The sequence below is a fragment of the Oncorhynchus gorbuscha genome, unplaced genomic scaffold (assembly GCF_021184085.1).
Source record: "Oncorhynchus gorbuscha isolate QuinsamMale2020 ecotype Even-year unplaced genomic scaffold, OgorEven_v1.0 Un_scaffold_1526, whole genome shotgun sequence".
NCBI lineage: Eukaryota > Metazoa > Chordata > Actinopteri > Salmoniformes > Salmonidae > Oncorhynchus > Oncorhynchus gorbuscha.
In genome coordinates this window covers 85,981-101,231 of record NW_025746277.1, presented here as the reverse complement: position 1 = coordinate 101,231, position 15,251 = coordinate 85,981, and the positions used below count along the sequence as shown (strand labels likewise).

The following is a 15,251-nucleotide window of genomic DNA, read 5'->3' as shown; positions in this document are numbered from 1 at the left end:
GAGAGACGGCACGTCACAATAACAACAGAACCAGATGACGTGAAGAGAGAGACGGCACGTCACAATAACAACAGAACCAGATGACGTGAAGAGAGAGACGGCACGTCACAATAACAACAGAACCAGATGACCAGAGTGACCCACGTCATAATAACAACAGAACCAGATGACGTGAAGAGAGAGAGAGAGATGCCATAACATTCACCAGGGTTCACTGACATTACAGTAGGTCTGAAGACCCACAGGTCAGAGGCTGGACTACTGTTGTTAGAGCTTTCGATCAGCTATCTATGAAAATATATATACAGCCTAATATATATTTTCAATAGATCTATTCTGATTTCTTGGGCTGCTACAAGTGTATGATATTAATTTGATCACTCTGCTATTGCAGGAAATGCAAACTTTTATACAAGGATTCTAAAGATTGTAATTGTCACTTTAAAATGTCAGACTTGATTTGCTCTAAATAAAATGTATTGTCCCTCTGCAAAAAAAATTCCTTTAATTATAATCCACACAATAATTCACATTTCATGTTTCTACATGATTTTTTTCCTGCTGTGAGAAACTGGTCAAATTAAGGTCCTGCATCTGTACTTCATTTTATTGTTGGGAGTAGTGTAGGCCTGTTAACCTTTAATTACTGTGGGCCTGTCCACTTGATTTGACCAATAATTGTTTGTTCATAACATTCCGATGTGTGCCCATAATAAATAATTCGTGGTCAGAGACTAATGTGATTATTTTAATTTAATGAATAGCTGAATGCAGTTTGTTCATAACATTCCGATGTGTGCCCATAATAAATAATTCGTGGTCAGGGGCAAATGTGATTATTTTTATTTTAATGAATAGCTAAATGCAGTTTTTTCATTCACGCTTTACATCCATATCTGTTTTCCTGCGCTCAGTAACGCGACGAACACACGTTGGTTTGGTCTATAATCTTGGCGAGAATGTGCCATGAAAACACACTATAATTTTCCTATAAATGTGTATGAAACGTATCGCCATTCGCTATGCAACTTTTTTAGGTATTTTTTTCTTCTTCATTGTATTTATTCTGCAGTTCTCCAAGTCGTTCTCAAAGTAGATTATAAATGAACTTCTCATTGGAGACAGTTCATGTTTCTGCATAATATTGTTCCCGCAATTTACATTTACTAACCAATCTTTCTGACAGGGATATTCAGCTATCATTTGTTACTTTTGGAGCGAAGGCGATTTTTTGGCGGGGGGGCAACATTTGTTTTCCTTTGTGCTCTGGTGCAGCAGTGGAGAGACGACGTGTGAAAGTGGCTGTTAGGTCCGCCTTTCTCCCTCTCTGACCCGGCTCTTTATCCCCGTCGCCCTGGGAATGGCACGCATCGCTACTCTACTTTAGAGGAGCAGCAGAGAGCGCCTTTGTTTGAGTCCTTTTGGGTCGCACAAAATTGTTCTCCGTTCCGCCGCTGCAAAAAAAAAAGAAGCTACTTCAGACCAGGAGCAGGTTCACAAGTGCAATGCAATTTGGCTTAGCTCAACCTTTGTTCCGCTTGTACAAATGACCAAACAGTGCTCACATTATACAGTTGATCTACTGGGGATTCAACAGGCTCTTTTGGAGAAGAGGAGAAAGGCGAGTTCATCTGTTCAGAATCATGGTGGCGGAATTTTTTCCCCTCAATCCGCAGCTTTTGTGGGATAAAACGTCTTGGACAGATGCAGCTAGAGATCAGAAGCGTAAAAGATGATTAAATGTTAAGGAAAAGTTAACTGAAATCAAAAGGTTAAATGGTTTGATGGATATTGTATTGCGCAACAGTGTGAACACGTCCGAGTGTCAGGACCGTTTCCCCCTTGACGCTTAATTCACAGTCAATAGTTTTCTAATAACAATAATAATAATAATAATAATAATAACGTTAAATATACACCGATTTTTGGGGGGGTATTTTCCTCAAACTCTTTTGATATCAACATCCATACAGCTTTGTCCAATCTGTTCACACACATTAGCATCGCAACAGAAACAACCGATGATGACTGAGTGACTGACTGACTGAAACCGCACCGTTTCACTCTAAAGGGCTTGGATTACCACAGGCCCGCATCGCGACTGGCTTTATTCCTACTCGGCCCTGCAGCCTGTCCGTCCGAATCATGATTCCGTGTATTGTGGACGCATGGAGAGAAATTAGCATAGATTATGAGTTGGTCCGAGTGTGTGTGTGTGTGGTCCTTCTCTTTGGGATGTGGCCAGGCAGAAAGGGAAGGTGGCTTGGCTCGGAGGGTGCGCTCACACAGAGAGAAGAATGTCCATTGATCTGAATACGTCCCCCATTAGGTTCACACTCACATAATTGACTTATTGGTATTTTATACAGTTTCTATAGCATTGTCGTAAGTCTCGTAACCACCCGAGTTTTACATTTCAATGACGGGCTTAATTTAAACCTGTTCATCCGCGTAGAAAGTGTATTTTTGTTTGTACGTTTGCTTGTCACAGCTTTGTGAGAGTCGTCTGGTAAACACTAACATATTGGAATTAGGCCATTATACCTTTTGTAGGCTATTCGAAACTAATTAAATAAACACATTCTAAACATTGCGTCATCATATATATGTCTCCACATATATTCATTACATTTACATTTAAGTCATTTAGCAGACGCTCTTATCCAGAGCGACTTACAAATTGGTGCATTCACCTTATGACATCCAGTGGAACAGCCACATATTCAAGTGTACATTTCAAGTCAAACGTTTATTAATTGTGTCTTTTTGGGGATTACCTATGACGTGCACTATAACACACTCATCATATTCCCCCAATAACTAGTTTGAAGATTTATATATATATTATCGACTGCGGAGCATGATCTCGGACGCTGAATACACACACACACACACACACACACACACACACACACACACACACACACACACACACACACACACACACACACACACACACACACACACACACACACACACACACACACACACACACACACACACACACACACACACACACACACACACACACACACACACACACACACACACACACACACACACACACACACACACACACACACACGCTCAAAGAGGGAAAAATCCAAGTCAGACAAAAGTACCGGTATTCAAAGGGACTGTATTGAGTAATTGATTACAACTTCAACAAATACATTCAGGAAATAATTGTATATTATTCCAAAGGGCAATTAACAGTTAACCGTCATGTAAAGACGTTAGTTAATATGACAGAGTAAACAAACTGTTAGTCACCAGTCAGATGACTATAGATCACAGATTGGTACACACAAATTGTCGATTCGATATCAGTTCAAATCACACTGTCCCCTATAAACAGCTCAAACTAAAATGTAATCAATGGCACGTCATTCAACACGAAAAAAAAACTTACAACGGACTATACAGAACAAATAGAGAGACTGCGCCAAGAAGCGACGGAGCCAAACATGCCAAACATCAAATTGCTTAGTAGCTCTATTTGTAAACGCAAATAGTTGACTAAGCACCCCTTGCTCGGTGCACAAAAGGTTATCTGCATACCTTCACACGGCGTAACCGGGCTTTCATCACCCTCCCTCACACTTCAAATCCGGTGGGTCGCTGTGCCTTTTCACCCCTTCGCTCTGTCTTCAAATGGAAATCATTTCTATTGGCTCAAGGTGTCCATGTAAATAGGTGTAAATGAATCCAGATTATGCCTTTGCTTTCTCCTCGGAGCGAGTAGCCCCCTCCTCCTCTCCACCCAAGGCGATTGTCATGTGATAGCGAAGAAGTGGCACATTAATGAAGCGGCTCTACGGGGTCTTTTCTCCTGTCATCACATTAAACTATCACACGGTTCGGGAAGGACATGGAAATAGCAGCTACTTAGCTCTGCTCATCACAACAAGGGCCACAACATACCGGGAACCATTCAGAGAGTCGTGGTGTGTGTGTGTGTGGGGGGGAAGGAGAAGCTTATTGCTGCTTGCTTAACTAAAGATAGCGCATCATATAGGCCATCTGAAGGAGAGAAACGAGACTGTTTTCATAGGACGGCTGTTTTCAAGACCCACAGCCCATAAGCGCTGAGTGAACAGTCCACGGAGGAAACAGACAGTGAGTTGCGTTGCTGAATTTCATGCATCTTGGGGAACTTTCAGTAACTTTTAAGCGCGGGGATATTGCAGTTTTCTTTTTGTACTTTGCGTTATAAAGACAATCTATGCGGCGAATGTATGGAGTTTTACGCGTTCGTAATGTTGTTTTGAACAGTTGTTTTGAACAACCCGTCCCAGAGTGATACTTCAAGGAGTGTAGGACAACGTTCTATTTATCCTATTTGTCCGAGAAAAACTGGAAGAACTGTAGTCTGACGCGCCATTCAGCATAGTATTTTGACAGAAAGTCCATCAGAATGCCTCGTCCGGGGAGAAACACGTATAGCGACCAGAAACCTCCCTATTCCTACATCTCCCTGACCGCCATGGCTATCCAGTCCTGCCCGGAGAAGATGCTCCCGCTCAGCGAGATCTACAAGTTCATCATGGACAGGTTCCCTTACTACAGAGAGAACACCCAGCGGTGGCAGAACTCCTTACGACACAACCTCTCTTTCAACGACTGTTTTATTAAAATCCCCAGGCGGCCGGACCAGCCGGGTAAAGGGAGTTTCTGGGCTCTCCATCCCAGCTGCGGGGACATGTTCGAGAACGGAAGTTTCTTGCGGCGTCGTAAACGCTTCAAGTTGATGATGATGGCGTCCGAGCATCTGGCGCAAAGCAAACCGTCGGACACTGCCCACTATCTCCAACATCAAGCCAAACTCCGACTGAGCGCTCTGGCTGCTTCCGGCACACATCTCCCGCAAATGTCCGGTTACAACATAGGAGTCTCTCACCAACCGTCCACTTTCAAACACCCGTTCGCAATCGAGAACATAATCGCCAGAGAGTATAAAATGCCAGGCGGACTGGCCTTCTCCACCATGCAGTCTATGTCTGCTGGCTACCCGCTGCACAACCAGCTCACCACGGCCTGGCCTCATATGTACAGCTCCAGCGTCATGGACACGGTAGCTCCCATCTCCATGGCCAGTGATTATTCGGCCTACGGAATGCCCCTCAAGTCTATTTGCTATGGCGCGCAGAGTCTACCTGCCATCCCCGTGCCAATCAAGCCCACCCCTACTTCGATGCCAGGGCTCTCGGCTCTGCCAACACATATTCCAGCTTTCTTAGCGAACTCTCCCCAGTCTCTCAGCCCCACGTCTCCTCAGACAGCTACCAGCCAAAGCAGCCCTGCCACGCCGAGCGAAACGCTCATAAACCCGGCCTCTTCGGCCATGCAGTCTGTGGTGTCGGTGCACTGACATGACGTTTGCGGATGGGACTTATTAAACACTTCTGAAAAAGAAAAGAGATGCTTATCAACTTTTCCAAAGCGGTATTTTATTGTTTGATCAATTCATGACCAACCAACTAAAATATGCTCTACAATCATGAGGCAAGATATTTGCGTTTTGTGGTTTATCGATGTACTTAGATGTTTTACTTGAGACTTGTTGTGGCAGTGACCCTTGTCTTTCTATGACGCGCATATAGGCTACATCGTTTTGTTACCTGTTTAGGGTCATTTAAGAATAATCCAATTCTGAGATTATTTTCAAAAAGCACTGTCGTTATCCGTATCTATATTCTTGCTTACATTTTATTGCCAAGTTTCCAATAAATATTCAATTTCAATTAATCTAAAACTGGTAAAACAATTCGTTATTACATTAGAGAATGTTGTCAGAATATTCTTTTTTTTTTTTGCATTTTCGTCAAGATAAAAAGGCCAAGAAAAATAAATAAATTAAATCAACTTTTTGTAAATTAAATTTAACGTGACATTTTAGTTACAGCTCCCTTAAATGCGCATTGCATTTGCTATACCAAACAGCCAAATCTAGTTTTTAGGAGAATAAAAAAAAGAAGAAAGAGAACAATCACAGGGGTGACATTTTCAAATAACAAAACTTGAAAACAGATATTTATGGTTTACTTTGGTGTCTGGTTGTCTGCATTCAAAACATTCAAATATATTTGAATTGATGGAAGAATAAGTTGAAATGTGTAAACTGCACTTTTTTTGTTAAATGTTTTAGATTATCTGTAGTTTATACAGATCTATCTGTAGTTGTTCTGTGGACCATTTTAATTTAAAACAAACAAAAAAATAAACTGTGGTGACCCGGATGTATAAAAAAAAAGCAGTATATTTGTAAAAACGCATGCTATTTCAAAACGTTGTGTTGTATTTGCTGCGAGCATGCGTGCTTCTCCAAGTGTGCCATGTGTCTGCAATAAAGTATTGGTCATCAAGAATATTTTCCCATTAAAAAAAACTGCGTAAACATTATGTTACATTGCGGTGTGTTTTTAATTTATTTAAACAGGTTATTTAACACACACACACACACACACACACACACACACACACACACACACACACACACACACACACACACACACACACACACACACACACACACACACAAAAAAATAAAAATATATAATGCTTTAGTAAATATGATTGTTGGTGTTGTAGCATTCTAGATTATAGTAGTTTAAATGATTATAAAGTCAAGTAAGGTAGCAATACTAGTGGTTATGTAATTGTACATGGTTCATTGAGGTTTATACGACACTGGATCCTATTAAACCACATTTTGAGCAGAAATGAACTAGATTCAAATGCATGAAGGCAATTCAGCAGATCTGCCTTAATCAACAGGTTGCAGGTGTGTTTAAGGGACAAACATTCCTTTATGCTCCAACGTTAAAATCACAGTTAGAGGCCTAATGTTGTATTTATACGACAACTATACTAACATTATGATATATATTTAAACAATTATAGCTGTATTTGCACAAAAATAAATAATAACCCGTTATTCCAGCCAAAATCTCTATTTTACAAACTTCCTTTGAGACAATATTCGTTACGGATGTAAATTAGAAATATTCACTGTGATAATAACCGATTCCTGGGTATTTTCTCAACTCAATCCCCCATCGCTAAGTATAAACAAATATGTTAGGATTCCATCACTGTATGCTATTAACGAGACCTACATCAAATACACCCCCCCCCCCGCCCCTCCACTTCATTCAGTCCATTCGTCTTCAATAGGGAACGTAAAGAATAGCGAAGTTAGACGGGGCCACCGATGTAGATATAGTCCCTTTTTTCAATGAGACAAAAAGAGTGATTTTCACCAACACATTGCTGACTGGGGGGACTTGGTAACGAGTTCTGAAAACCTCTTTGGAATTTAAATGTGCCCCCCCCCCCCCGACCCCCACCCCCCTGTTTGGTCTGTTTGCGCAACATTGAAGGTTTGTTGGACAGTACCAACACAAACAAGAAGTGCGTAGACGGTGACACTTGCCGTTTTGTCAATGGTGTGAAATGATTAAATTCAATTTTCTCATAATATAAAGTGCAAACACACACATTAACTATACGATAATACCTCGACTTTTGCTATTGTATTCATTAAGCACTGAACTGCGCTTGAGCAGAGGGACGACGTTGTGATGCATTCCAATACCTTCATTATGCTGAAAAGGAAATCGCAATTCGTTGATAAGAGTATTTGAATAATGTTGTCAGTGTTACGTTCCTTCCTCCAGTCTTTCTCAGGGACGAGACCTGCCCCATATATTATGTTATAATAGGGTAGTTAGATAATATATATTTCTAATAGGGTAGTTACGATAATATATATATTTATAATAGGGTAGTTATGATAATATATATTTATAATAGGGTAGTTACGATAATATATATTTATAATAGGGTAGTTACGAGATATATATTTATAATAGGGTTTATAATATATATTTATAATAGGGTAGTTAGATAATATATATTTATAATAGGGTAGTTAGATAATATATATTTATAATAGGGTAGTTACGGAGATATATATTTATAATAGGGTAGTTACGATAATATATATTTATAATAGGGTAGTTACGATAATATATATTTATAATAGGGTAGTTACGATAATATATATTTATAATATAATGGTCCTTCTGTAGCTCAGTTGGTAGAGCATGGCGCTTGTAACGCCAGGGTAGTGGGTTCGATTCCCGGGACCACCCATACGTAGAATGTATGCACACATGACTGTAAGTCGCTTTGGATAAAAGCGTCTGCTAAATGGCATATATATTTATTTATATATAATAGGGTAGTTAGATAATATATATTTATAATAGGGAAGTTAGATAATATATATTTATAATAGGGTAGTTACGGAGATATATATTTATAATAGGGTAGTTACGATAATATATATTTATAATAGGGTAGTTACGATAATATATATTTATAATAGGGTAGTTAGATAATATATATTTATAATAGGGTAGTTACGATAATATATATTTATAATAGGGTAGTTACGATGTTATGATAATATATATTTATAATAGGGTAGTTAGATAATATATATTTATAATAGGGTAGTTAGATAATATATATTTATAATAGGGTAGTTAGATAATATATATTTATAATAGGGTAGTTACGTTAATATATATTTATAGTAGGGTAGTTACAGAAATATATATTTACTTGATTATAATATGGTAATTACGGAAATATATATAGTTATAATATTTACGGAAACATATATTTGTATATATGTGTAGTGAAATAACTTCAACATTTTTACTCAGTCCTTGATTAAAAAGTATCCCGGAATTCAGGTACAATCCTACTGTCCACAAGGTTGGTTTGCTTTGAATTGTATGTGTTTTAACAATCAGGTTTAATGAATTAAAGTATGACGATTTGAAATCAATGCATAATAATTCATTATCACCGAACGTTTTTGAAGACCTTGAATTCATTAAAAGTATCTAATTGAATTTCATACATTCCAGATGAACAAACCCATCTCATTAGCTTGAAGTTCCGTTTAAACGTTTTTAAACGTTTTTAAATGTTTTTGCATGAAACTGTAGTTTTTACAAGAACATTTACAACAAACACACAAACTTTGCACTGGTTTTAAACGTGTCCCTCTGAGATTTCATGATTTTTAATTTTGGAAATGAGAAAGAACGAGATGCCTGCTTGCTCCTGATTTGAGAAATACCAAGTCAGTCTGACGATGTGCTTCCCTGTCAGGCTGCCGTTATCAAAACATGCGAATTAAAACAAACCTTCACACAGTATCTTTTATTTCCAAAACGTTTCCAATACAACAGGTTTTCAGTGTGAATGAGGTCCCTTTAAAAACCTTGGAGATGTAATCAACTGCATTATAGTTTAAATAACCGCTGTACTCGTTACCTCCGCAAAGAGACCCCATCCAGTCAGATCTGAAGGTTAACTCACATACACACGCGTAAACGCGTAAACACACACACACACACACACACACACACACACACACACACACACACACACACACACACACACACACACACACACACACACACACACACACACACACACACACACACACACACACACACGCTCGTGAAATACAGCTCCACCTCCAATTCTATCCTGTACACAACCACAATGTTGTTGTAGGGTTTAATTAAGAGCGTTCATTTAAAGTGGCTGCCCATCCAATGTAATTAGTGTGTATAATTTATGCGTTGCTTATTGCACGAAGGGCATTGGCCTGCATAATGAACTCAACTTAACCTTAAGTATGGAAAGGAGGAATGGACAGAAATGTGTTATTTATCATGTGTTTACAGTGGTGGTAATGTCACCGCCGGGGGGGGTCACTGGGGGGGGGATCACTGGGGGGATCACTGGGGGGATCACTGGGGGGGATCACTGGGGGGATCACTGGGGGAGGGATCACTGGGGGGGATCACTGGGGGAGGGATCACTGGGGGGGGGATCACTGGGGGAGGGATCACTGGGGGGATCACTGGGGAGGGATCACTGGGGGATCACTGGGGGAGGGATCACTGGGGGGGATCACTGGGGGGAGGGATCACTGGGGGGATCACTGGGGAGGGATCACTGGGGGATCACTGGGGGGGATCACTGGGGGGGATCAGGGGATCACTGGGGGAGGGATCACTGGGGGATCACTGGGGGAGGGATCACTGGGGGGATCACTGGGGGGGATCACTGGGGGATCACTGGGGGGAGGGATCACTGGGGGGATCACTGGGGGATCACTGGGGGAGGGATCACTGGGGGATCACTGGGGGAGGGGGGATCACTGGGGGATCACTGGGGGAGGGATCACTGGGGGGATCACTGGGGGAGGGATCACTGGGGGGGATCACTGGGGGGAGGGATCACTGGGGGATCACTGGGGGGATCACTGGGGGGGAATCACTGGGGGAGGGATCACTGGGGGGTCACTGGGGGGATCACTGGGGGGGATCACTGGGGGATCACTGGGGGGGGGATCACTGGGGGGATCACTGGGGAGGGATCACTGGGGGGGATCACTGGGGGGGGATCACTGGGGGAGGGATCACTGGGGGGATCGCTGGGGAGGGGTCACTGGGGGGGATCACTGGGGAGAGGGGATTCACTGTGGGAATCACTGGGGGAGGGATCACTGGGGGGGTCTCTGGGGGGGGATCACTGGGGGAGGGATCACTGGGGGAGGGGGATCACTGGGGGGAGGGGGATCACTGGGGGAGGGATCACTGGGGGGATCACTGGAGGGGATCACTGGGGAGAGGGATCACTGGGGGGGATCACTGGGGGGATCACTGGGGGAATCACTGGGGGGGTCACGGGGGGGGGATCACTGGGGGGGGTTCACTGGGGGGAATCACGGGGGGGTAATCACAGCCAGACAGTAACACATCATGTGTGAGATAAGGCAGGTAACTAACACAGCCAGACAGTAACCCATCATGTATGAGATAAGGTAGGTAACTAACACAGCCAGACAGTAACCCATCATGTATGAGATAAGGCAGGTAACTAACACAGCCAGACAGTAACACATCATGTATGAGATAAGGCAGGTAACTAACACAGCCAGACAGTAACACATCATGTATGAGATAAGGCAGGTAACTAACACAGCCAGACAGTAACCCATCATATATGAGATAAGGCAGGTAACTAACACAGCCAGACAGTAACCCATCATGTATGAGATAAGGCAGGTAACTAACACAGCCAGACAGTAACACATCATGTATGAGATAAGGCAGGTAACTAACACAGCCAGACAGTAACCCATCATGTATGAGATAAGGCAGGTAACTAACACAGCCAGACAGTAACCCATCATGTATTCATATGGTAATAAGGCAGGTAACTAACACAGCCAGACAGTAACCCATCATGTATGAGTTAAGGCAGGTAACTAACACAGCCAGACAGTAACACATCATGTATGAGTTAAGGCAGGTAACTAACACAGCCAGACAGTAACCCATCATGTATGAGATAAGGCAGGTAACTAACACAGCCAGACAGTAACACATCATGTATGAGATAAGGCAGGTAACTAACACAGCCAGACAGTAACACATCGTGTATGAGATAAGGCAGGTAACTAACACAGCCAGACAGTAACACATCATGTATGAGATAAGGCAGGTAACTAACACAGCCAGACAGTAACACATCATGTATGAGTTAAGGCAGGTAACTAACACAGCCAGACAGTAACACATCATGTATGAGATAAGGCAGGTAACTAACACAGCCAGACAGTAACACATCATGTATGAGATAAGTTAATAAGGCAGTATACATATATCTTGTTGGTGCGTCTGTCATTTCCGTCGCCGGCAGAGGTCTCTCGGTTGACTAGTCTTCTCCAAACTTTGTGTCGTTGATACATTACGGTCCATAATGAATTTCTCTGCTGATTTACAGCGTCTGACTGTGTCTGAGAACTCAACCCAACTGGCTAGGTGTATCGTGCTGGAACAGGCTGTCCATTAGTTCATTCATATCTATTATTTATGCACATTGTTTCAATTTATAGATCAGAACTGTTGCAAGAGCCAAAATGTCACATTCCTACATCAACCAATTACTTGCAATGTTTATTGTTGGGTTTTGTCCCCCCCCCCCATAATATATTTACACTGGACGGTAGCAGATTCCCTCTTAAATAAATACAGGCAGTAATTCATGCTCTAAACCAAACAGCTTCGTTTCGAGTCCCAAATGGCACCCTATTCCCTACATAGTGTACTACTTTTGACCAGGGCCCTATGAGCCCTCCTGAACGTAGTGCCCTACGGTTTGTAGGTAATAAGGAGCCATTTGGGACGTAGATAGAGCTCCTCTCCTTGCAGCTAGCTAGCCTCCTCATTAATATCCTGTAGCTAATGAGGAAATACGCTGAGGCAGATATTTCTCTTTCCTTTTTTAATGGAACTCTGGCCTACAGGATGAACCACGACGGAGGACCAATCAGGGGACTCTTTAGGCAGGATGCTAGTTGTTTTCTATGGCTAGAGTTTATATGGGTAAGTTCTAAACTGGCACCCTATTCCCTATGTAGTGCACTTCTTTTGACCAGAGTCCGATGTGGAACAGGGTGCCATTTGAGACTGAACTTATGAGGGTCTTCACATATACTGGACTTTTGTCAACAAGCCACGTCAGCACCACGTATTACTGCAGTCTAAACGGGTGAACTTGTCTCATCTCGACCGCTACCTCTCGACACCCGCCCGACAGTTGAACCCCCTCCACCCCACATCCAAACAGGCCAATGTAAACAGAACTGTCTTGTTGAGCCAACAATCTTATAGAACAAATTGTAATAGCAGAGCAATGTTTTAGAACACAACACAATCCATGCTGTCTGCCATCTGCCCGGAGCCATCGAAGATGAGCATTTGCCCACCGAAGTCTGTTGTGACGCCAAACTGCAATCAGGTCAAAACCCTGGTGAGGACGACGAGCATGCAGATGAGTTTCCCTGAGATGGTTTCTAAAAGTTTGTGCAGAAATTGTGTGGCTGGTTGGATGTACTGCCAAATTCCCTAAAACGACGTTGGGGGCGGCTTATGGTAGAGACATATACATTAAATTATCTGCCAACAGCTCTGGTGGACATTCCTGTAGTCAACATGCCAATTGCACTCTCCCTCAAAACTTGAGACATCTGTAGCGTTGTGTCGTGTGACAAAACTGCACATTTTAGAGTGGCCCTTTATTGTCCCCAGCACAAGGTGCACCTGTGTAATGATCATGCTGTTTAATATGCCACACCTCTCTGGTGGATAGATTATCTTGGCAAAGGAGAAATGCTTATTCTATTCTGTTCCCCTAAATAACCCCACTAGATGACAGTCATTGTAACCCCACTAGATGACAGTCATTCTATTCTGTCCCCCCTAAATAACCCCACTAGATGACAGTCATTGTAACCCCACTAGATGACAGTCATTATATTCTGTCCCCCTAAATAACCCCACTAGATGACAGTCATTCTATTCTGTCCCCCTAAATAACCCCACTAGATGACAGTCATTCTATTCTGTCCCCCTAAATAACCCCACTAGATGACAGTCATTGTAACCCCACTAGATGACAGTCATTCTATTCTGTCCCCCTAAATAACCCCACTAGATGACAGTCATTATATTCTGTCCCCCTAAATAACCCCACTTGATGACAGTCATTCTATTCTGTCCCCCTAAATAACCCCACTTGATGACAGTCATTCTACTCTGTCCCCCTAAATAACCCCACTAGATGACAGTCATTCTATTCTGTCCCCCTAAATAACCCCACTAGATGACAGTCATTCTATTCTGTTCCCCCTAAATAACCCCACTTGATGACAGTCATTCTATTCTGTCCCCCTAAATAACCCCACTAGATGACAGTCATTCTATTCTGTTCCCCTAAATAACCCCACTAGATGACAGTCATTCTATTCTGTCCCCGCTAAATAACCCCACTAGATGACAGTCATTGTAACCCCACTAGATGACAGTCATTCTATTCTGTTCCCCTAAATAACCCCACTAGATGACAGTCATTCTATTCTGTCCCCCTAAATAACCCCACTAGATGACAGTCATTCTATTCTGTTCCCCTAAATAACCCCAATAGATGACTGTCATTCTATTCTGTCCCCCTAAATAACCCCACTAGATGACAGTCATTCTATTCTGTTCCCCTAAATAACCCCACTAGATGACAGTCATTCTATTCTGTTCCCCTAAATAACCCCACTAGATGACAGTTATTCTATTCTGTCCCCCTAAATAACCCCACTAGATGACAGTCATTCTATTCTGTCCCCCTAAATAACCCCACTAGATGACAGTCATTCTATTCTGTCCCCCTAAATAACCCCACTAGATGACAGTCATTCTATTCTGTCCCCCTAAATAACCCCACTAGATGACAGTCATTCTATTCTGTTCCCCCTAAATAACCCCACTAGATGACAGTCATTCTATTCTGTCCCCCTAAATAACCCCACTAGATGACAGTCATTCTATTCTGTTCCCCATAAATAACCCCACTAGATGACAGTCATTCTATTCTGTTCCCCCTAAATAACCCCACTAGATGACAGTCATTCTATTCTGTCCCCCTAAATAACCCCACTTGATGACAGTCATTATATTCTGTCCCCCTAAATAACCCCACTAGATGACAGTCATTGTAACCCCACTAGATGACAGTCATTCTATTCTGTCCCCCTAAATAACCCCTCCCTAGGACAGGAGTGGATTAGGGAGAGAGACCATATAGACATGGGAGAGGAGGAGAGGAGGAGAGGAGGAGAGGAGGATTCTAAATAACCCCACTAGAGGATTTAGTGGATTAGGAAGAGACCACATAGACATGGAGAGGAGGCTCCAGTTTCAACTGTTCTGCCTTGCTAGCTGGTCAGGAACATCTTGAGGAGGAGGACAGCCAGAAGAGGACTGGCCACCCCACATATGCTCTCTCTAATTCTCTTTCTTTCTCTCTCTCGGAGGACCTGAGCCCTAGGACCGTGCCCCAGGACTACCTGACATGGATAAGGAAGAGACCATATAGACATGGAGTTAGGAGGAGAGGAGGAGGAGAGGTTTTGGCCTTTCTAGGAGTTTTTCCTAGGACACCTGGTTTGCTGTTTGGGGTTTTAGGCTGGGTTTCTGAGCACTTTGAGATATCAGCTGAGTGGATTAGGAAGAGACCACATAGACATGGAGAGGAGGAGGAGTGGAGGAGAGGAGGAGAGGAGGAGAGGAGGAGGGAGGAGGAGTGGATAAGGAAGAGAC

The 15,251-nt window shown here is 42.5% G+C and overlaps 1 protein-coding gene across 1 annotated transcript; it reads left to right on the top strand.

The window, feature by feature from the left end:
- Positions 1-4,352: 4,352 nt before the first annotated feature.
- Positions 4,353-6,121, top strand: LOC124023176 (forkhead box protein B1-like). The gene has a single exon (XM_046337706.1). The coding sequence runs from the start codon at positions 4,418-4,420 to the stop codon at positions 5,369-5,371; it is 954 nt and encodes a 317-aa protein (XP_046193662.1). The 5' UTR covers positions 4,353-4,417; the 3' UTR covers positions 5,372-6,121.
- Positions 6,122-15,251: the final 9,130 nt, after the last annotated feature.

Excerpts from the sequence above, each read along its gene's own strand:
- LOC124023176 (XM_046337706.1), top strand. The coding sequence starts at position 4,418 with ATGCCTCGTCCGGGGAGAAACACGTATAGCGACCAGAAACCTCCCTAT.